General features: G+C 36.9%; 1 protein-coding gene across 1 annotated transcript in view; it reads right to left on the bottom strand.

Moving 5' to 3' along the window:
* The window catches only part of ADGRV1 (adhesion G protein-coupled receptor V1), a 537185-nt gene that overhangs the window by 435344 nt on the left and 79257 nt on the right, over positions 1–22584 (bottom strand). Inside the window, exons 22-27 of the mRNA XM_081504948.1 lie at positions 16270–16446; positions 12333–12513; positions 11166–11368; positions 5621–5750; positions 2784–2864; positions 1241–1380 (exon numbers count right to left, since the gene is read on the bottom strand). Coding sequence (XP_081361074.1) covers positions 1241–1380; positions 2784–2864; positions 5621–5750; positions 11166–11368; positions 12333–12513; positions 16270–16446 — 912 coding nt within the window. The remainder of the gene's footprint in view (positions 1–1240; positions 1381–2783; positions 2865–5620; positions 5751–11165; positions 11369–12332; positions 12514–16269; positions 16447–22584) is intronic.

Genomic DNA, 22584 nt, shown 5'->3' with positions numbered 1-22584 from the left:
CAAGTTACTGTAGTTAGTCACTCAGTTGTGTCCGACTCTTTGCAACCTCATGGACTATAGCCCGCCAGGCTCCGCTGTCCATGGAATTCCCCAGGCAAGAATACCGGAGTGGGTTGCCATTTCCTTCTCCAGGAGATCTTTCCGACCCAGGGATCAAACCTGGATCTCCTGCATTGCAGGCAGATTCTGTACAGTCTGAGCCACCAGGAAAGCCCTACTTCAAGTTAAGTTCCAACTAAAAGTAATTTTTATACTTAAAATAAAAATGCTGACTCAAGTAGAGACAGAGATTTTTATAAAAAAAATTTTTTTTATAAACTTGATGCTTTCCCTGAATCTTTTTAACTTGAGTAGTTATCCTTTCTAAAGCTATTTAATTTATTCCACAACAGTCTACTGCAGATCTGCCATCAGAATACAGAAAAGATATATTTTGAGTGATCTTTCTTCATCCTTTGAATAAAATCTGAGGACACTGAGCAAGCTTCTAGTTCCTCTAAGTTATCTGACAATAGAGGCTTACTTAATTTCCACTGGATGAATGTAGACTAGAAACACACACACATACATACATACACACACACACACACTCCCCACATAGATATGTTGTTATTACTGCTATTCACAAACGGTTTGCATTTTCTTTCCTTCTGGGAAGGATGCAAGCCAGGATTACATTTCTCTACCCGGTTACTTTTGCATTGTCATGCGACATGCTTTGACCAAAGAAGTTAAATGGAGATGCTGTAAACGACCTCCAGAAAGAAGGTGAAGAGCCAGTGTGCAGTCTCCAGCAACCATGATTCCCCAGTCAGTGGAGACAGAAGTATCTGTTGAGTTACAGCCTTTGCAGCCCTCAGTCCTAAGTGGTTGATGACAGCCAACTTCAGATGGCACATAAAACATGAGTGAAAAATAGATCTTTGTTGTAGTAAGTCAATCAGAATTTGGAGATGTTTGCTGCCACAGCCCATCTGAATTAAGATAAAAATCTATATTTTTATATTAATAGATATTTCTTAAAGAGTCAGGGATCCTCAGAATCACAATGTATGCAAAATGAAATACAAAGACAAAAGACAAATCACTGTTTAATCACCAATTTGAACTGTCTGTGCCACTAGATTCAGTTCCCTCCACTTACATAGAAAAAATCAACATAAAGTATATCTTAATAATACAATAAAAGTGTTAAAAAAAAACAGAAAATGTCTAGAACTGGAGGAAAGAATGTACTCACATTGAATATAACAGTGCTGTATCCATCTTCTGGTTCAGTTCCGCTGACAAAGAGTGACTCGGGGCTAAATTCAAATACACCATGAGCATGGTCAGAGGCGGCAATTGTCACCAGAATTTGGGAAGCCACTCCTAGACTGGCTGCATGAATAAGTGCCAACAAACAGAAGAGAATGTTAATCAGTAATTTAGAAACCAAAGGGGAAAGCAAGGAACAACTTTTTCAAAAGAGTTGTACCATTCACTGAGTATGTTCTAATTTGCTTTAGAAAGAAAGCCAGACACAAATGGCTGCCACAATATTCGTGCTTTTATGACCTTCCTCTGTTTGGGCTCCAATGTGACATACAAGTGCTGCATAAGCACTTGAAGATGAATAAGGAAAACTTGTTTTTCTTGTTCTTCTCTATGAAAGAGAACATTCTTCCACACAGAGCATAGGAGGAAAGTCTCTCACGACCTTTGCTGACCTTGGAAGAACATGAGCCAAAATGACTCCTACCTTTATAAAACAGTAGTTTTCCTATGATTTTCACCAACCCGACTGCACAAATTCTTATTCTACGCCTATTTTCATCATATTACGATATTATAGATCTATCTCTCCTGGTCTCAAAGAGTCCTGTCCTATAACTAAAAAGATGCTAAAATCTAAATAATCTATTTTCCTAGGAAAATACTTTTCCTAGGAAGTATGTTCAGCTTTTATGCTGAATATTAAATATGTAGACAAGACAATAAGGAATCCCAAAATTAGGACAGTAATTAAATACAGAAGTTAAAGGAGACACTGATAAAAGTCAGGAATGAGAGGGGTGGTGACGACTTCTGAAACTAAAGTTATAAAACCTGACATTGTGAACAAGGAATGCTTTGAGCATTCTTCAAAAGGAATCTTTCTGAGAGTTAGAAAGAATCCCCCCTAAAGAAAAATAAATAATCTATGTATTGTCTCTTTATATGAAAAAATATTTGAGGTAAAGGAGCTGAACCATATGTATATATACATCTAATTCAAAAGGCATCCTCTTTTCAATATTTCTTTCAATAAATTAGCAATTTATTTTCCCCATTTATAGTCTTCTTAATTTCTCTTTCCCATTTGTTTGATTAAATGCAACATATAATGACTCATTTGTTGTTGTAAAGAAAATCAGTATGACACATTTAACGTGAAAATATAAATATTCTATTTAATCTCTTTTTTAGGTATTCAAAGCTATGTAAAAGCTTTTTCAATAATCACTTTTGTAAATGGTACCAAGCAAAATTTCTGTTAGAATCAGGGAACTGCATAAGGTTCACAAAGAGAAGAGGAGAGTCTGAGTTTCAGAGGCAGACAGGACTTGACTCTGACTTGATCACTTTCCAGCTGACTTGTAACAGCATGGAGTAAATAATACTTGATAGAGTTGTGCTGCTTAATGAGACAAACTATATAAAGGACCTGCACATAGCAGGTATCGAGAAATGGTTAGTACTGTTGTCTCTAAAAAGAAAAGTTAAAATGTAGAACAGTACAGGGCCTTGGAATAACTGCTTACCACGTCTGTGATTAGCTGGAAGGAAGAATTCCATGTCCCCATCACCACTACCACTGCCATCAACCCTAAAGAGTTCAGTCACTTCACAAGGAGAAACACAGAGTCACGACCCACACAACATACATTGACACAATGAGAAAATTGAGAGTTCTTAAAATATATCCAGCAAAGAGGAAAATACAGTAATACTAGACATGCATTCTTTCAAATAAAACAGATTAGGTGCTAATGGTATAACATTAGTCAAGCTATCAAGTTACAAAATTTTCATTCATAGCTTCAGGAAATATTCCACATAGGTTGCAACTGGCATATCCCATTTCTGCCAATTTAACTAGTCTTACTTTTAAATTTTTACTTTATAGCAGTGTAAATTGTTTCCATCATTTGTATAAATATTTTTAAATATTTGTGTGTATATATCAGCCTATACTTAGTCCTATAAACCTGTGACAGTTACCATTGCACTTACAACTCTATGTGTATTAGTCACTCAGTCATGTCTGACTTCTTGCAACCCCATGACTGCAGCCTGCCAGGCTCCTCTGTCCATGGGATTCTCCAGGCAACAGTACTGGAGTGGGTAGCCATTCCCTTCTCCAGGGATCACACCTAGGTCTCCTACGTTGCAGGCAGATTCTTTACCATCTGAGCGACCAGAAAAGTCCACTTACAACAACTAAATAAAAAATTGGGGAAATGCATCTAACATTTCCCTCTAGCCACACACTTAAGTTCTCACACTTCAGAACCCAGACAAGTGGTCTAGAAACCTCAGCTTCAGCCCAGGCTGTGACAGACACCAGCTGTAAAACCTTCAACCAGTCATGAAAACCCTTGGCACCTCACTTTTCTCATCTATAAAAGGTGCCTGCTGCCTTTTACACAGAACTGCTGCAAAGACCAAATAAATGATATTGTAGAAAATGAGGGACCTCGGCAATATATGAAGACTGTAAGAAAGGGAAAGTGGTTCTAACTTTACTTCCACTACATCTCAGAAGCCAACCATTATTTTACCAAGTATTTGCAAACAAAGAAGACAGGAAGGGCAGCGGTGGAAAAGGAATAAGGAGCAAGACGACACCCACACCTATGTGCTTCTACCATATCCTTGATTGACATGTGAGGCTAAGGTCTGCCCTGCTCTTCCGGGCTTCCCCTCCCCGGGACTGGGATATACCAGGCATGAGAACTGATGACACCCAAAACCTGAAACAGTCAACGGATTTCAGGGAATATCCAGTGCATGGCTCTGCTTTCGTATTAACCACAGGTTACAAGAAAGAGGGGCAAAATTTAACCCCAATGCACCCTGGCTAGCACAGAACACCCACTCAGGTGGCTGTTATATGTAGAATGGGTCTTACAGGCAAAACAGTGTGGAAAAAGGGTTTCTCCTTTGATCCCCCAAAAAGCTTAGTTCTACAAGCTATTTCATGTCTTAGGCAGTCCAGCTACGACTTGAGGAATGGAGGCCTGCCTCCAGGTTCCTCTGCCTCCAATCCCCACTCAAGGGGGGCTGGGAGGATCAGATTCTCTGCCAGGACTGCCCACATAGGACAGTGCAGGATTGTTTTTCAAATGAGTACTTGTGCCCAATAATACATACCAATGTATATTCTAGAGATATAAAGGGAAGCTCCTCTATAAAATCACACGTAAACACTATGATCACAAACATAATTTCTAAAGAAAATTTGATGTTTCTTCTTAATCAATATCAGGTAATGCTCACCAACATTTTCTCTATTACCCAAGTAGTTTTTGCTATAAGTAATACAAAGAACTATTCAAATGCTTTACAGTGACTTGTGATTAACCGAGTCCTTTCATGAAAAGAACGATTTGGAAATGTGAGGACTTGTCTCTTTGCTTGAGACAAGCAAAGCTGGTCCCGTTACATGGCACCAGCCCAGCAGGGTGTCCAGCTTGCTTTCACTGTTTTATGTAGTCAACCAAGCTGTGGTGCTGTTTAATCATTTCCCTGGCTTGTCGTGTCCTTTGGTTTCACCTGGGCTTTGGGAGAACAGGGAAGGGAAACATGGGGAAATTCTGCCATACTCACCCCAAAGTCTCACTAATACTAAAAGACAATCTTAGTATTTCTGTCCTACCCAGATTCTCCCCCTTGGATGGCTTATTCAGTACTATGACTTTCTTCATCAAACCATAAAAATAATAATAAGATAATCATACCAGCTCTTGTAATGGAAGAGACTGATCTGATGAATACCAACTCTCAAATTCTTACACTTATAAAGATAATAAGGTACACATCTCATGTACCCTATAAACCCCCAGCAGCACCTGATAATCAAACACAGTGATACTTCTGCAAAGAAACACATACAGTTAATCTATCCAGGATAAAGAAAGACTATAAGCAGCCTCTCTTCAATACAGAGGAGTTTTGCCACAAAATGGATTTTTGACTCCAAAAGTCTGTCATAAATCAGAGTTTTCAGCATATTAAAACTGAGAATATTGTTAACCTGCTTTATTGATAATCACTGCCTAACAGGTTTCCTAAAGGGATTAATTTTGACCTATTCTACAACTGGATATACCTAAAGGAGCTACTGTGAAAACTGAAATAAGGAAGAGGGAGAGATGATTTTAGGGGCACCTACTATGAATGATAACCATAATTTGGTGATTCACTATAATTAAATTATTTCACTGTAAAAGCACATCTACTTTAGGAAAAGACCAAAGGGTAATGAAAAAGGGAAAACCAGCACAATAGGTTAATTCAAAAGAAACTTATTTACTTAACCCACTATCATGGTGAGTGAACAAGTAAACATTTGATATTTTTGAGTCACCATTCTTACCTCCTCCTTCCAAGTTTAACAACTCAACTTTAAAGGATTTCTCCAATTCAGGAATAGAATTATCAGTGATATTTACAGAAATGTACTTAAACCTTTCTCCTGGTTGAAATTCTAAGGTGCCAGCAACACTCTGAAATATAAATAAAAGATTTGTTCATTAGATTATAACTATTTTGTGTATGAATGTATAAGGTAAGAATGTTTACTATGTCCCAGATTGTTATAAATACTGAAACAGATGAAGATAAATATAAAATTGAAAACATTTAAGTGGCTATAAACAGTGATTAATAAAAATTCTAAATAAATACCCTCAAACTAAATAAAGTAGATGTATTTTTATTTCTCTTACTTGCCTATTCATCAAAAAACTATTAAGGCAAATAAGAAATCTGTACAGGTGACATCCACAAATTCCTAAACAATTAATTCAATGAGATATATGAAATTCCTTTGATTAAGTATACTGAGAACTATTCAGTTTACATCACTGAGTAATTTAAATACTAGGGTATAATAATAATAATGGCATTTTCATTCCAAAAATTTCCCCTAGCAATAATAAATATTGATCCACTGGGCATTAATCATTCTTTGATTATACTCTCAAATGAAATTCATAAAATAGATTTCCCATCAGAAAAGTTCATAACTACTAGAAAAATAAAGAGTTACTTGAAGTCTTAAGGTCCTTTTTTCTCCCATTAGCTAATATAATCATTTTGCCCTCAAGTCATGAGAATAAATTTTAAAGATGTTTAAATTTTTCTATGGTTAGGTTTTGTGGACAACTATATTTCATCCTGTGGAAAAATTAATGATCCTAAAACTAAACTGAGGAACCCAAGTACCAATTCACTTAATCACTCATTTATTAATTTTTTTTTCAATATCTTCAAACACATAGCATGCGCACGACATCATTTAGGATGCTTAGGACTCAAAAATAGTCAAGACATATCTCCAGCTCCATGAAAATATTTCAGAAAGAGTGTTAAGCACAGGATACAAAACAACATCTATAAAAGACATATCGTTGGCTCAAGAAAAAAAAAGTACATTTGCCTAGTGTCCAGTTATCAGAGGAGTAATTCTACAAGTCTTAACAACAGAAATAACATGTGACTGTCTTAGGAAACCATATTATTTAACCCTAGCAATATCTTACACAATTGGCCACTCCCTCACTCTCTGGTATTCCATGATATCACACTTTCTGTTTTTCCTACCTTTTTGGCTCATCCTTGTGTTCTTTGCAATTTTAACATTCTCCTAGGACCTGAAAAAGCTATTCTTCACCAGATCCTCTCTAGACTCCATCTCTAGACAAGGTTACCATATTCTAAGCTTTTAATGTCATGTATATGTTTCCAACTCCCAAATTTCTACCAGCAGACCTTATTTTATTCCTCTTAACTTTATTATACTTTGTAGACACTGTTTTGTTTTTGTTTTAACAAATTAGCAGAGTGTAGCAACCCTGCACAGAACAAGTTTATCTGGTACCATTTTTTTCCAACAGTGTTTGCTCACTTCATGTCTCTGTGTCACATTTTGGTAACTCTTGCCATAGTTCAAACTTTGTCATAATTGTTATATTTGCTATTGTGATCTGTGATCTTTGATGTTACTGTTATAATTGTTCGGAGGCATAGAGAAAGACACCCATAGAAAATAGCGAATTTAATACATGTCACATGCACTCTGCTGCTCCAGTGACAAGCCATTCCCCCATCTTGCTCCCTCTCCCAGGGCCTCCTATTTTCTTAGATACAACAATATTGAAATTAGGTTAAAAAGCAACCCTACAATGACCTCTAAGTGTTCAGGTGACAGGAAGAATCACATGTCTCTCACTTTAACTCAAAAGCTAGAAATGATTATTAAGCTTAAAGAGAAAGGCATGTCAAAAGCCAAGATAGGCCAAAACCTATACCCCTTCAGCCAGACAGGTAGCTAAGTTTTAAATGCAAAGGAAAAGCTCTTGAAGGAAATTAAAAGTGCTACTTCAGTGAACACATAAATGATAAGAAAACAAAAGCCTATTGATAATATGGAGAAAGTTTTAGTGGTCTAGATAGAAGATCAAGCGGGTCACAACATTCTCTTAAACCAAACCCTAATCCACAAAAGGCCCTAACTCTCTTCAATTCCATAAAGGCTGAGGGAGGTGAGAAAGATGCAGAAAAAAGGTCTGAAGCTATCAGAAGTTAGTTCATAAGGTTGACAGAAAGATGCCAACTCCACAACACAGAAGTACAAGGTGAAACTGCAAGTGCTGATGCAGAAGCTACATCAGGTTATCCAGGAGATCTAGCTAAGATAATTAATGAAGGTGGCTACACTAAAGAGTCTTCCAGTGTAAATGAAACAACCTTATATTGGAAGAAAACACCATCGAGGACCTTCAAAACTAGAAAGAAGTCAATGGCAGGATTCAAAGCTTCAAAACACAGACTAACTTTCTTATTAAGGGCTAAGGCAGCTGGTAACTTTAAGTTGAAGCAAATGCCCATTTACCATCCCTAAAAGCCGAGGGCTCTTAAGAATGATGCTAAACCTGCCATAACTATGCTCTATAAATGGAACACTAAAGCCGAGATGACAGCACATCTGTTAACATCTGTTAACAACATAGTTTACTAAATATTTAAGCCTACTGTGGAGAGCTACTTCTCAGAAAAAAAAAAAAATCCCTTTCAAAATATCACTGCTAACTGACAAGGGACCTGATCATCCAGGAGTTCTAATGGAGATGTATAAAATTCATATTGTTTTCACGCCTGCTAACACAACATTCATTCAGCAGCTCATAGCCTGAAAATTCTCAGAAAGGTCTCAACTTTCTGATAGTCATAGAGGATAAGAACATATTTTTTCATTTTGTTTTAGTTATTAAAGAAAATGATACTCCAACTGGAGATTGAAGATGGCCATATCTGTCAAATTCACAACTAACAGCATACTCAATGAAGGAAAGCATAAAGCATTTCCTCTAAGATAAGAAACAAGACAAGGATGCCTACTCTCACCCCTTTTATTCAACAAATAATTTTTAGAATTTGTCTGAAACAGCAAAGACCTCAAATAGCCAAAACAATCTTGAGAAAGACAGAGCCGAAGAAATCATTCCCTGACTTCAGACTATACTAGAAAGCTACAGTAATCAAAACAGTATGGTACTGGCACAAAAAACAGACACATAAACCAATGAAAGCAAAAGTAAACAAGTGGAAACTAATAAAACTTCAAAGCTTTTGCACAGCAAAGAAAACTACCAACAGAATGAAAAAACAACCTATTGAGTAAGAGAAATTTTTTCCAAATAATGACAAATAAGGGATTAATATTCAACATATATAAACAATTCAGACAACTCAACATTAAAAAAAATCAACTCAATTAAAAAATGGGCTAAAGAACTGAACAGATGTTTTCCTAAAGAGGAATGTAGATGGACAACAGGCACATGAAAAGATGCTCAACATCGCCAATCATCAGAGAAATGCAAATCAAAACCACAATGAGACATCACCTCACACCTGTCAAAATGGCTGACATCAAAAACAGCACAAATAACAAATGTTGTCAAGGATGTGGAGAAAAGGGAATCCTCATACACTACTGGTGGGAATGTAAATTGGTGCAACCACAGTGGAAAACAGTATGCAGGTTTCTCAAAAAACTAAAAATAGAACTGTCATATGATCCAGCAATTACACTCCTGGATATATGTCCAAAGGAAATAAATTCACTGTTTTGAGAAGACAGCTATATTTCCATGTTCACTGAAGCATTATTTACAGTAGCCAAGATATATAACCTAAATGTCTCTCAGCAGATGAATAAAGAAAATTATATAGATAGATAAATACACTGACAGACAGATAGAAAGAACAGAATATTATTCAGCCTTAAAAAAGAAGGGGTCTTCCCTGGTGGTCCAGTGATTAAGAATCCAACTTCCAGGGAGGGGGCGTGGGTTCCATCTCTGGTTGGGGAACTAAGATGCCACATGCCAAGCGGCACAGCCGAAAAAAAAAGAAGTAAATTCTGTCATATACAACAACCGGGATGAACCCGGAGAACACTATGCTAAGTAAAATAAGCCAGACACAGAAAGACAAATACTTCATGATCTCACTAATACATGGAATCTAAAACAGTCAAACTCACAGAAGCAGAGACCAGACTAGAACAGTTCTTGCCAGGAACTGGGGGAAAGGGAAAATAAGGAGATGTTCACCAAAGGATAGTTCCAAAGTTTCAGTGATGCAAGGTGAGTAAGTTCTGGAGCAGTACTATACTGTACACCTGAAATCTGCTAAGAGGGTAGATCTTAAACTTCCAGAAAAAAAGTGAGAAAGGAGGGAAGGAAGAAAGGGGAAGAAAACATTATCTATGTGAGGTGATGGATATGTTAATTAGCTTGATGGTGGTAATTATTTCACACAGTATATGTGCATCAAAATATCAAGTTGTAAACCTTAAATATATATAATTTTATTTGTCAACTATACCTCAATAAAGCTAAAAAAAATAACCTTTAAAAGAACATCAGTATAAGACTAAAGTATTTCTTTAAGAGAATGCAGAGAAGACAGTACTAAGCTGAGTCGAGATGCTCCACTGAAGGTATTTCATACCAAACTAGCTAAAGATGAAATAAATGTTAGGGCAAGAGAAATATAACTTGCCCAATAAAACAAATCAGAAAACTTTGCCAACTGCAATAGAGCTGAAATTAATTGAATTCATTTAGCCAGGTTTTCCAGAATTTGGGAGAAAAAGTATGCACAAATTACTGAAGACTACACCCTTGTACAGGTCTTATTAGGAATAAAAGGAAAATCAAGATAATTAATATTAAAGAAAAAGATTTTTTCGGAAAACAAATGTTGAAGGATATAAAATACTTCCTGAGAAGTATATCCAAGAAGAAATTATGAGCATTCACTTAATATAAGTAGTGGTGATAATAAGACTACATAACAGTTATTCATTGGTTAGTATATATGTGCCACATACAGTACGTGACACTTAAAACACTGCCATCAATCCTCAGAGTGACCTGCCCAACAGATATTATCTCTCTCTTACCAATAAGGAAACTGAGGTCAGGAAAGATTGAGTCTCCATTAAGGCCACACATTTAGAAGCTCAGTTTAAACCCAGTTTCCAAACTGGTTTTCTTTTTTTGCCCATACCACACTGATTCTCACTTGGAGAAAAAATTAAAATTGAAATGACATAGACATATAATTTCTTTACAATTTTGGTTGTGTTCAACAGACACAAACAAGGAGATTCAAAATGTGTACAAAACATAATTTTTAAACACATATGATTAAAACCTATAAGGTTAAAATAATACGATGAAGACTATGACAGATAAAAGGGACAAGAGAAATCAACAGGATAGCTATTTAAGTGTTAGACTTTGGGGGATGGAAGTACTTTAAATTTAAGCTCCCTGCAACCCTCGAAGGGGACTGTGTCTGTTCTACAAGTATACATACTGCTTCAAAAGGATTAAGGGATTTACCTGGTAGTCTTCAGGACTGAATGCTGTCAGTGACACTGTTCTATATTCTGCTATAACCCTCCCCAGGAGCCCTTGTGCACGGACAACCAACAACATAACTTCTCCATCTTCCTCCCGCACTGTGACGTGGGGAACACCACTTGCAGGCAGCGTCATTGTGTCCTCGGGCTGTGGAGGCGGCCCAGTGGAGAACTGTAGCAAGCCTGGCAGATACAAAGAGAAATGGCATATTTGCCCCAGTTATCTGTGGAAGAATTTCATACACACTCAAAACAACTTACACAATTATTTTGATCACCAGGATAAAATTCAGAGGGCTCTCCTTTAGAAAAGACCTCAGTGACGATTTGATTAACGTGCTTTTGACACAGAATATGGTAGGAAGTCTTCAGGATATTAAAAACTAAAATGACACTTTTCCTTGTCTCTACCCAAAGAAAACTTTTTTTAAAGGGAATGTCCATAAAAAGAACAGTGATGGAGTTTTACAACATATATTATCAAACATTTACTCATATTTGTCTCTAGAATTCATCCTTAAACTTATAGCAAAACAAAATTAATGGCACCCAAAGGACTTGCAATTCGTTTTTTTGAATTTAAGTATGAAAATGAGTTGAAGAACTTCCCAGGTTTCCTACACAGATTTTTTATTGGATGCTTTCCTACAAAAGAAATACTACTTTTCAGTGCAGAAAACACTCTCAACTTAAAATAACAGATATCTGTTAGAGTTGCTCAACTAAGAAAATTATCACTTATCAGCATAAGACAAGAAGAAATTAATAGAAACAGATAGTGATAACTCTACTTCTTGAAGTCTAATAAAACATAAATTACAAAGTACTTCAACCAGGTATTAACATATCACAAATCGGATAATTTTTAAAACTACAACTTTTGATAGCCATGAATAAAAATACTTTTATTTCCATTTAAAATATTCCTGCATATACTCTATAAAATATATTCTTAAACTTTAGAAATTGGTTCTTGTATTTCATAAACACCATCCCTCAAAATGGGAGCTTAGAAGTTCAAGAGCTTGGAAGGTTAGAGGATCCAAAGAAGGTCTACTTCAGTCATTTGCAGAAGTCCCTTAAACTCTTAACAAGAGCAAGTATCCCCAGAGAAGGGAAGAATATTCTTGCACAAGGGCTTGGTTACCATATGGATGATCACTCGCTTTGATGGTGATATCCGTTGTTTCCTTTTCAGGGTCTATGCTTGCACCACTGGTGGGAGTCGAACCTATTTTCCCATCTCCAGGAATCGCAGAAACCAAGGTCACACGGAAATACTCATTAAGCTCGGGAATATTATCATCAAGGACAAAAATATTCAGGACCTGTAAATACACAAATCCAGAGGCACTAAGCAATGACACAAGTAGAAATTATTTACCACTCATCAGAAGAAAATCAAGCAGCCAACTGAAGTTACTTTCTAACATGAGCAATTTCTATAAAAACGTAAACATTAAAACACAGAGTGAGACAGAGAGAAAGATCTGAGAAATTAATTCTTTAATCAATAATGGGTACTGAACAGTAATATTTTCTGTATAAAATATCATGGTTATGTATTAACATCATAGCATATGCGATATAGTGATATACCCATATCATATATTCTTCGTAGCAAAGACAGCAGTATTACCAACCTCAGGGTATAGAATCCCTACTTAAGGAGCTGCCCATTGTCTGTTAGGATGTAGCAGGATTATAGGAAAGGACAACATGTCTAGTTACTGCCCAAGGGAAGTCCAACATACCTAGAGGTAGCATGCTAGACAACAGATTTACTATAGACCCTAGAAGTCCAGCATACACAAACTCCCCAAAAAACATTTGGAAAAGAAACAGCAGTAATTCAGCCATGCTCTGCAAAACATAAGTCAAAATTCGAAGTGAAAAAATGATTCTTCTCTCTTTTATTAACTAAACAAGCATGTTGACATCTACAATGGGCAATTTCTAGTCCAGAGACAGAGTCTTCTGTAGGAAAACATTTCTGTGGAAAAACATTTAAAATGCAATATAAAAATGTCATACAGTTATGTTCAAAATAAACTGAGAACAAAACAATCAGCTCTACCCGTGTCTCCTGCATTGCATTTCTCATATTGTAGGTGGATTCATTTCCCCTGAGCCACCAGGGAAGCCTCTATCTAGTAAAGGTTTTACAATAGACAGGTTTGAAGCAAGTCTTACTGAATTAGTTGTAGTTGTAAGTAATAATGGGGAAGGACAAGTAAAGGAAACAAGAGTACGCGAGAATAAGATACCTGCGGAACTACAATTAGACACTAAGGCCCGAGTGGCAGGGAAGGCTGGATGGATAAACAGGTCAAGATTATAGCGACCTGTCATGGTATCATCAGAAAAATGAACTTCATTCCATAGAGAGTAAAGCAAAACTGAAGAATCATAAGCAGGAGACAGACAAAATGAGAACTGCATTTTAGAATCAGTACCAAGGCAGAACATAAACAGAGTGGATAGAGCCAGAAAGGGTGCAAAGGGCTGAGTTAGGAGGTGACGGACCAGAAATACTGACGTTCTAAACTAGTGCAGGGACAAAGGAGATGAGAAAAACAGATGGATTTGAGATTTGTTCTGGGGACAAAAGACCCAGACCTTAAAGACTCGGCATAGGGAGTGAGGGACAGGAAGGAATGACGTATGATTTCCTGGTTTCTTGGAGAAAGGAAGGTGACAACCGTCTGAAAACAGACTGTAACTCCAAACGCAAGTTTCATACACTAGTCATTGGGCCTAAAATCATTTGGAGAGCCTTTTTTCTAATGTAGTTTTTCTACCACTAGGCTGAAGATAGAATCTGAATTTGGTTTTAATGTTCATTTTGATCAGAATTTTAATTAATAAAGTAATATATGGAATGGCCAATGTGCTCAGAGGAGAAGCATAAAAGTGACACTTCTACTCAAATATTGTCATTGTTCTTGAGCTAGAGAAAACAAAAAGTAGACTTAAGATTTAACACATCTCGCCCCTAGAAAGCAAGCTGACAAATGTTACTGCGAAAAACAACACCAAAACATCAAGCCGTCCATTCAAAATGAAGCAATTAATATTTTTTCAAGTGTTGAATGATACCAAAGTAACTGCTCATTTTAGTGAAATGGGTTTCAAACTGAAGACTGTGTCAAGCTATAAATGTATTTCATACAGTGACTCAGTATATAAAACAGTGTTTCCCTTTATTATGCTATACACTCTACTCTCTATCCTATTTTTTAAATCTTGATCATAACTCACTAAATTGATTTCATAAACTAATAGACTATCTAAAAACACTTGAAAACACATTTCTATTTTAAGTTCTTGCATTGTTGCAAACATAAACACACACTTTTAGACACTCTGGCAGCTCTGGATGCAATTTAAGTATACTTAATTAAATACACTCCCACAGATATCAAGAAAGCAGCAGCAAAGTGGAGGCCACCTTACTGCTGTCTGTGCCGAAAAGCAGAGTCATAGAGTACCAGCAGAACCCCAGGATCCAGTCTCTGGCTTGGTAAGACTGAGAGGCTGCTGTAGATTCAGCAGGCATAGTGCTATAAACCAACACCTTTACTCAGTGCTATTACTGTTGCTTTAAAGGTCAATTTATTTTTTAAAGCACTTTTAAAATGATCGAAGAAAATACTTTAAATAAATCTTGACAGCAGCATATATGACTATTTACCTAACCAAAATCTTATTTATTAACTCTTTTATCTCTTCCAAAATATATGTGAACCCACTTTATAAAACAGTGGTTCCCAGTTACACTTTTATTTCATAGTTGGTAAATTTTCCAATAGAAAAATTTGAGGATCAACTCTGTTTTCCAAGGAGGAACATTAAAAAATTACCAGATACTACTATTATTACTTGATTTGAGTATTTCAAATCCAAAAAAGAAGTGAAAAAAATCAGAAAATAGTCCTCTAAATTGAATGATTTCAGCCTCATGAAAACTTACTAGTGTCCTCATATTCCTCATTTTATTGAACATCAGTAAAAATATGTATCATTGCTCTCTCTTCAGAACTTTTGGGGAACTTTTGTTTTAACATTTTTCCTTCTTTCCCCAAAGTATAGATATTTGGCCACTCTTCTTGAGCTTTAACTCTTTAAATCTTCAGAATATTTCAAGTTTGCCCTAATTTTATCTTTTTTATCCAGTCAATGCCTAAGTCCCTTAAAATTTTCTTCAAAGATTACATTTGCAAGTCTTAAATATTTATACTATTGATCACTGATGACCTATAAGCTATCTACATTTCTAGTGAAAAATTATGCTGATATGAACATTCCAACATACAAGACTAAAAGAATGTAAGAAAATTTTTGGTACAGGAGAAGGTCTCATTTCAATTTCACTTATAAGAAGTGTCACTTATTTCTGTATATATATTCAGAAATCAGACTCTGGTTCACAAAACTGGTGATCTTTTACTTTCAAAACAAAGAAAAATTACCTATTTTTCCAAATTTAAAAATAAAATGAGATTACAGTTAAAAGAATTCCTCTTGGCTGACTGAAAGAATTCTTAATAGTATTGAATTTTTACGTATTAAGAATTTTGCAGTTTCTCACTGTATTGGTAATAACAAAAAACACATAATGATAAACCTTCATGCTATACCATTTTTATTATATGTAGATTAAACAATAGGTAAAACTATAACTGGTGGCTCAGTGGTAAAGAATGCCAATGCAGGAGAGGCAGGTTTGATCCTGGGTCACGAAGATCCCCTGGAGAAGGAAATGGAGGAAACCCACTCCAGTATTCTTGCCTGGGAAATCCTTTGGACAGAGGAGTGTGTGGGCTACAGTTCACGGGATCACAAGAGTCGTACTCAACTTAGCAACTAAACAATGACAAAACTATAACACACATTATTCAACATTCTTAATGTTTCTTTTGCAGAAATAAATACAAAAAATATTTTAGACCGTGAGATATACCTAATCACCTAAATATTCTAAATTGCTTAAAAAGCAGGATGCTAAAAATAAACTACACAACAGATGGATAAGGAGAAGCTTCCCAAGAGGTTTTCAAAGAAAGAAAGAAGGTAGGGTTTACCTCTGATCTCTGCCAAGGAAGGAACGTGATACTCCCACTGGCATTAGCAAAATCATCAACAAGGTAATTAACACCATCAGATTCAATCTGTGAGATAGTATAAAAAACATGCACGTAATCCAGAGCTCCTCTGGTTCGCTCCACTACACATGAAATGGTGGATCCCTCCTCTGCAATCTGAAATTGAATATAAACTCTTTGTAAGTATATACCGATTCATGTCAGTGATAAAATTACAAATGTTTTCATGAAATTCTTTCACCATCAACTTAGTTCTATAACTTTTGACATCTGTAGGAGGCCTCTACATTCTTCCAGATATATCTCTGATTGCTAAAAAGTATTTACAATCACTGGTTTTTCAGTTCATTCCTTTAAAAGGATAAATAAACACAAAACAGCAGTAATTAACTATACCACGTAATTCATTCATTGAAACTTCTGGGGTCTGGCACTGTGCTAGTTTTTGTCTGTTTGTTTTAGTACAATCCTTTTTCTAGGTAAGTCTAAAGAGGAAAACAAACTCATGATTTTATAATGAGTTCAGCACTGAAGTTAAGGGTAGAGAGTGGAACATGACATCAGGGAGAACTTTTTAGGCATAAACATAAGAAGTAATCAAGAGTATTTGGTGAAATCCTTTGGAGGTGATACAAAGTATCCAGTGGGGAGAATCTTCAAAAATTCCTGGTGGGGAGACAACAGTCAGGTAAAGCAGGGCACTGATACCATGATTAATATATTTTTGCTATTTCTGACATAAATACATATATGTGTGCTTACATACATGTGTGTGCATTTTTTCGTGTGGAAAGCATTTTTATCTATACCTTAAGATAATGTTTAGCAATTACACAGAGCAGGAAATCGGAATATCTTAGGTCTTCATATTCTTGTTCTCCCAATTCTATTTTTATAGTATCAAATACATAACTCATAGAAAAAAAGAACTAAAACTGAATAAACAGAGCTCAAACTATAAATCTTAACATATAATGTCATTTTTTAATTTTTCATATCAATTTTAAGCATCTCTGATCAACATTAAATACAGCTATTTCGGTGCTAACATCAGAGCTGAAGAAAACAAACTTGAAATTTGTCTGCTAACAGGCAACAGTCAGTTATCAAGGAGCAAGGAAACACCAGTTGTTGTCCTAGTAAACCCTCTGCGTTTCACTGAGCATCAACACCCCTACTGCCTGACGGTAAACAAGATCAAGCATCCCAGGGGGCAGGATTCTTTAACTCCTTTATTTGCCTGCTCATCCACTAGTAGAAGACGTCCAAAATGACCATATGGTTGTTCAGAAACAGCCTTTAGTTTGTTTCCTGATGGACATATTCTATCTCCAGGTCCAACCAGAACTTCTATTCCAGTGAAGCCTCAAACATTGGAGCAGGAGGTGACGGAGAGTCAGTCCTACTACTACCCCGTTTCCTATGCTCATGTGGTCTAATCTCTAGAGACAGAGAAATAGTTACCAGCCACTGGGTACACACACTAGATCCTGGAGGACCGCACCCAACCCTTCAAGATGTTGTCCCTCAGCGGGTACTTGGGCTGAGCCTTCAACAGGACATTCCATTCTTACACTAGGCACACTGCTTCAGGTGATGTTGTATAATACACACACAGACAATGGAATATCAGCCATAAAAAAGAATGAAATACTGCCATTTGCAGCAACATGGATAGACCTAGAGATTATCACACTAAGTGAAGCAAGTCAGAGAAAGATAAGTATTATATGTTATCACTTATAAGTGGAACCTAAAAAATACAACAAATAAACTTATTTACAAAACAGAAACAGGGAACTCCCTGCTGGTCCAGTGGTTAAGAATCACGCTTTCACTGCCACGGACCCAGGTTCAACCCCTGGTCAAGGAACTAAGATTCCACAAGCTGTGTGGAGCTGGGAAGAAAAACAAGCCAGAAACAGACTCACAGACACAGAAAGCTTATGATTACCCAAGGGGAAAGGGGGTAAGAATAAATCAGAGTATGGGATGAAGAGACACACACCACCATATGTAAAATAAACAACAAGGATTTACGGTATAGCACAGGGAACTAGTTCATGCAAAGACGGGCTCGATAAAGGACAGAAATGGTAGGGACCTAACAGAGGCAGAAGATATTAAGAACAGGTGGCAAGGATACACAGAAGAACTGTACAAAAAAGATCTTCATGACCCAGATAATCACGATGCGGTGATCACTCACCTAGAGCCCGACATCCTGGAATGTGAAGTCAAGTGGGCCTTAGGAAGCATCAATATGAACAAAGCTAGCGGAGGTGATGGAACTTCAGTTGAGCTATTTCAAATCCTGAAAGATGATGCTGTGAAAGTGCTGCACTCAATATGTCAGAAAATATGGAAAACTCAGCAGTGGCCACAGGACTGGAAAAGGTCAGTTTTCATTCCAATCCCAAAGAAAGGCAATGCCAAAGAATGCACAAACTACCACACAATTGCACTCATCTCAAACACTAGTAAAGAAATGCTCGAAATTCTCCAAGACAGGCTTCAATTGTACGTGAACCGTGAACTTCCAGACGTTTAAGCTGATTTTAGAAAAGGCAGAGGAACTAGAAATCAAACTGTCAACATCTGTTGGATCAACAAAAAAGCGAAAGTTCCAGAAAAACATCTATTTCTGCTTTATTGACTATGTCAAAGCCTTTGACTGTGTGGAACACAATAAACTGTGGAAAATTCTGAAAGAGATGGGAATACCAGACCATCTGACCTGCCTCTTGAGAAACCTGTATGCAGGTCAGGAAGCAACAGTTAGAACTGGACATGGAACAGACTGGTTCCAAATAGGAAAAGGAGTACGTCAAGGCTGTATATTGTCACTCTGCTTATTTATCTTCTATGCAGAGTACATCATGAGAAACGCTGGGCTGGAAGAAGCACAAGCTGGAATCAAGATTGCCAGGAGAAATATCAATAACCTCAGATATGCAGATGACACCACCTTTATGGCAGAAAGTGAAGAAGAACTAAAGATCCTCTTGATGAAAGTGAGAGAGGAGAGTGAAAAAGTTGGCTTAAAGCTCAACATTCAGAAAACTAAGATCATGGCATTTGGTTCCATCACGTCATGGCAATTAGATGGGGAAACAGTGGAAACAGTGGCTAACTTTATTTTTGGGGGCTCCAAAATCACTGCAGATGGTGATTGCAGCCATGAAATTAAAAGACACTTACTCCTTGGAAGGAAAGTTATGACCAACCTAGACAGCATATTAAAAAAGCAGAGACATTACTTTGTCAACAAAGGTCCGTCTAGTCAAAGCTATGGTTTTTCCAGTATCATGTATGGATGTGAGAGTTGGACTATAAAGAAAGCTGAGAGCAGAAGAATTGATGCTTTTGAACTATGGTGTTGAAGAAGACTCTTGAGAGTCCCTTGGACTGCAAGGAGATCCAACCAGTCCATCCTAAAGGAGATCAGCCCTGGGTGTTCATTGGAAGGACTGATGCTGAAGCTGAAAATCCAATACTTTGGCCACCTGATGCGAAGAGCTGACTCACTGGAAAAGACCCTGATGCTGGGAAAGATTGAGGGCAGGAGGAGAAGGGGACGACAGAGGGTGAGATGGCTGGATGGCATCACCGACTCGATGGACATGGGTTTAGGTGGACTCAGGGAGTTGGTGATGGACAGGGAGGCCTGGCATGCTGCAGTCCATGGGGTCTCAAAGAGTCGGACACGACTGAGAGACTGAACTGAACTGACCAATTTTGGGGGTCGTGTTCTGCTAACCCATCTTTCCCATAAGTTCTGTGTTTTTCATTATGTGATTTGCCATAGTGTGGTGATTTTTAGGAACCCATCAATCATGTTATATGAGAACTAACTATTCTGAAGGTGGGGCTCTCCAAGCCTAAGAGGGAAGAAACAGCAGACAGACGCAGGTGTTTAATACAGCACCTAATTTAGCCATTAACATCAGCATGTTCAGCACAGCCAAATGGTACACAAACGTGCACCGGAAAGAGCACGACTTTGAGGTCACTCGGTCCTAGTTGACTGTTTCACTCTGTCACTTACCAAACGTCCTCAGTCTCAGTGATCTCTTCTTAGAATGAAGATCACAAAGTCTCATGGGTTTTGGTGGAGCTTAAACAAGTGCTTTACATAGTACCTAATAATATAGTAAGTGCTAAAAAAAAAGAAACTTACATTTCTTCCCCTTAAAATATAGACACTCATACACAAAAAACACCACATAAAAACATTTCATCATTTTATCAAGAAATTTATATGCTTGCATGTTAAAAAAAATCCCATGTATTTAGATCCCTATCACAGTGGGGATATATTTGCTCCATATTCCCACTCCAAATTTTAATCAGAATGAATATTTTTAATCAGTTGAATTAATAAACCATTAATCCCAACATATTGAGTATTCAGCCTTTCCCTTTTAGCATAGATAGTACTTAGTCGCTCAGTCTTGTGTGACTCTTGTGACCCCACGGACTGTAGCCCAACAGGTTCTTCTGTCCGTGGGGATTCTCCAGACAAGAATACTGGAGTGGGTTGCCATGCCCTGCTCCAGGGGATCTTCCCAACACAGGGACGGAACCCAGGTCTCTCACATTGCAGGCGGATCCCTTACCATTTGAGCCACTGGCAAAGCCCGAGACATAGACTAAATAGATCCAAAGATACACTGGGGAGTGTGATGTTTCCTTATAGCTTTTTACCAAATCACTGACAAATAACCAAGCAGAATATAGGACTAAGCTTTTCGTCTGCAAGAATCACATGGGGAAAAGTTGTCTATTTCATTAAAATCTACCACCTATTATTTTCAGTTTTAAAAAGAAAAGCAAAAAAGACTATCCATATTCAATACAAATGTGTGCAGATGTATGCTATATATCAAAATTTCACAGAAAATTTAACAACAATAGTTTATACAATAAAGCAAATTTTAAAGTTTTAATTGGGGAAGAAGTTTCAAGTGTCAAGCACCCATAAAAAATCACATAGGATGTTTGGTAAAAACCCACCTTACAAACTTATAAATTTACAGAGAAATGACATAACACCTGACACTTGCTTTTAAAATTAATTCAGCCAGCAAAGAAAAAAACAAGACTGACAAAAAAGGCTGATAAATGTTCAGACTAGGTGAGAGGTTACTGGAGTGCCATATTCTATTTTTTGTATGTGTATTTTCCACTTTAAAAGATTTTTTAAATTCAGCATTTTACTTCCCTTCCCACCCCACACCAGAAATTGACTCAGAAATGGGGTCTTGATTCACGAAGGGTGTCGAGGAAAATGCATTAGATATTTCCACCCAAGGCCATCCAGGCACAGCACTTTGGCAAGTAGCCGACTAGATGATGGAATCAGTAATACCAGAAGGGGATTAAGACATAGAGAATAAGTAATTAAAAGATTTTTTTTCTACTATTAAAATATTCATCTAATTGACTTTATAATCATTAAACAAGCAAATGTTCAGGATAGTATACGAAAGGGCATAACATCAAGTAATAAACATCAGAACCACCATCACTCGTATTTTCACAAGAAGCAATAGCAGCCACTACTGTTTTTTCTACTGAGTCAGGAATTTGCCATATCTTCAGATCATCAGAAAAGTAATTATAAAGGTTAACAGTGAGAAGAGTTTTAGAAATACATTTTCTACAAAAAAATACTACACTATAAGCCATGAATTGGCTTTCTTTACTGAAACAGAAGATTAAAGCTAAACAATTACACATTCAATTAATTTTTTAGTTTGTTTCATGCTTGGGTGATGATGTGTGATATCAGATTACATCAGCATCACTTTTATCTAAAGGAATCTATTCACATAACAGATGGCAGGCATGCAAAAGCGAACACAGTCCAAGTCAAATAATATTCTCATTTTTACAAAGATCCTCTCAAAATATCTAACTTTATTCTTAAACCATGAGTTTAAATATATAAAACATAATCCAGGGCCTTTCCTGGTGGTCTAGCGGTTAAGAATCTGCCTGCCAATGCAGGGGACACAGGTTTGATCCCTGATCAGGGAGGATCCTACATGCCACAGGGCAGCTAAGCCCATGTGCCACAACTACTAAGCCCTCACACGCATCTGGATTCTGTGCTCTGCAACAAAGAGTAGCCCCTGCCCTCTACAACTGGAGAAAGCCAGAGTAAAGCAGGGACAACCCAGTGCAGCCAAAAATAAATCAATGAATAAGTCTTTAAAAAATTAAATGCTTAAAAACAAAACAAAACTATAAAACATAATCCAGATATTGGCTGTAAACCAATAAGACCTG

This window comes from Giraffa tippelskirchi, chromosome 6, assembly GCF_054371585.1.
Source record: "Giraffa tippelskirchi isolate mGirTip1 chromosome 6, T2T-mGirTip1v1.2.pri, whole genome shotgun sequence".
NCBI classification, from domain to species: Eukaryota; Metazoa; Chordata; class Mammalia; order Artiodactyla; family Giraffidae; genus Giraffa; species Giraffa tippelskirchi.
Note: the sequence above shows the minus strand (reverse complement) of the source record. Positions and strands in the feature narration are given on the sequence as shown.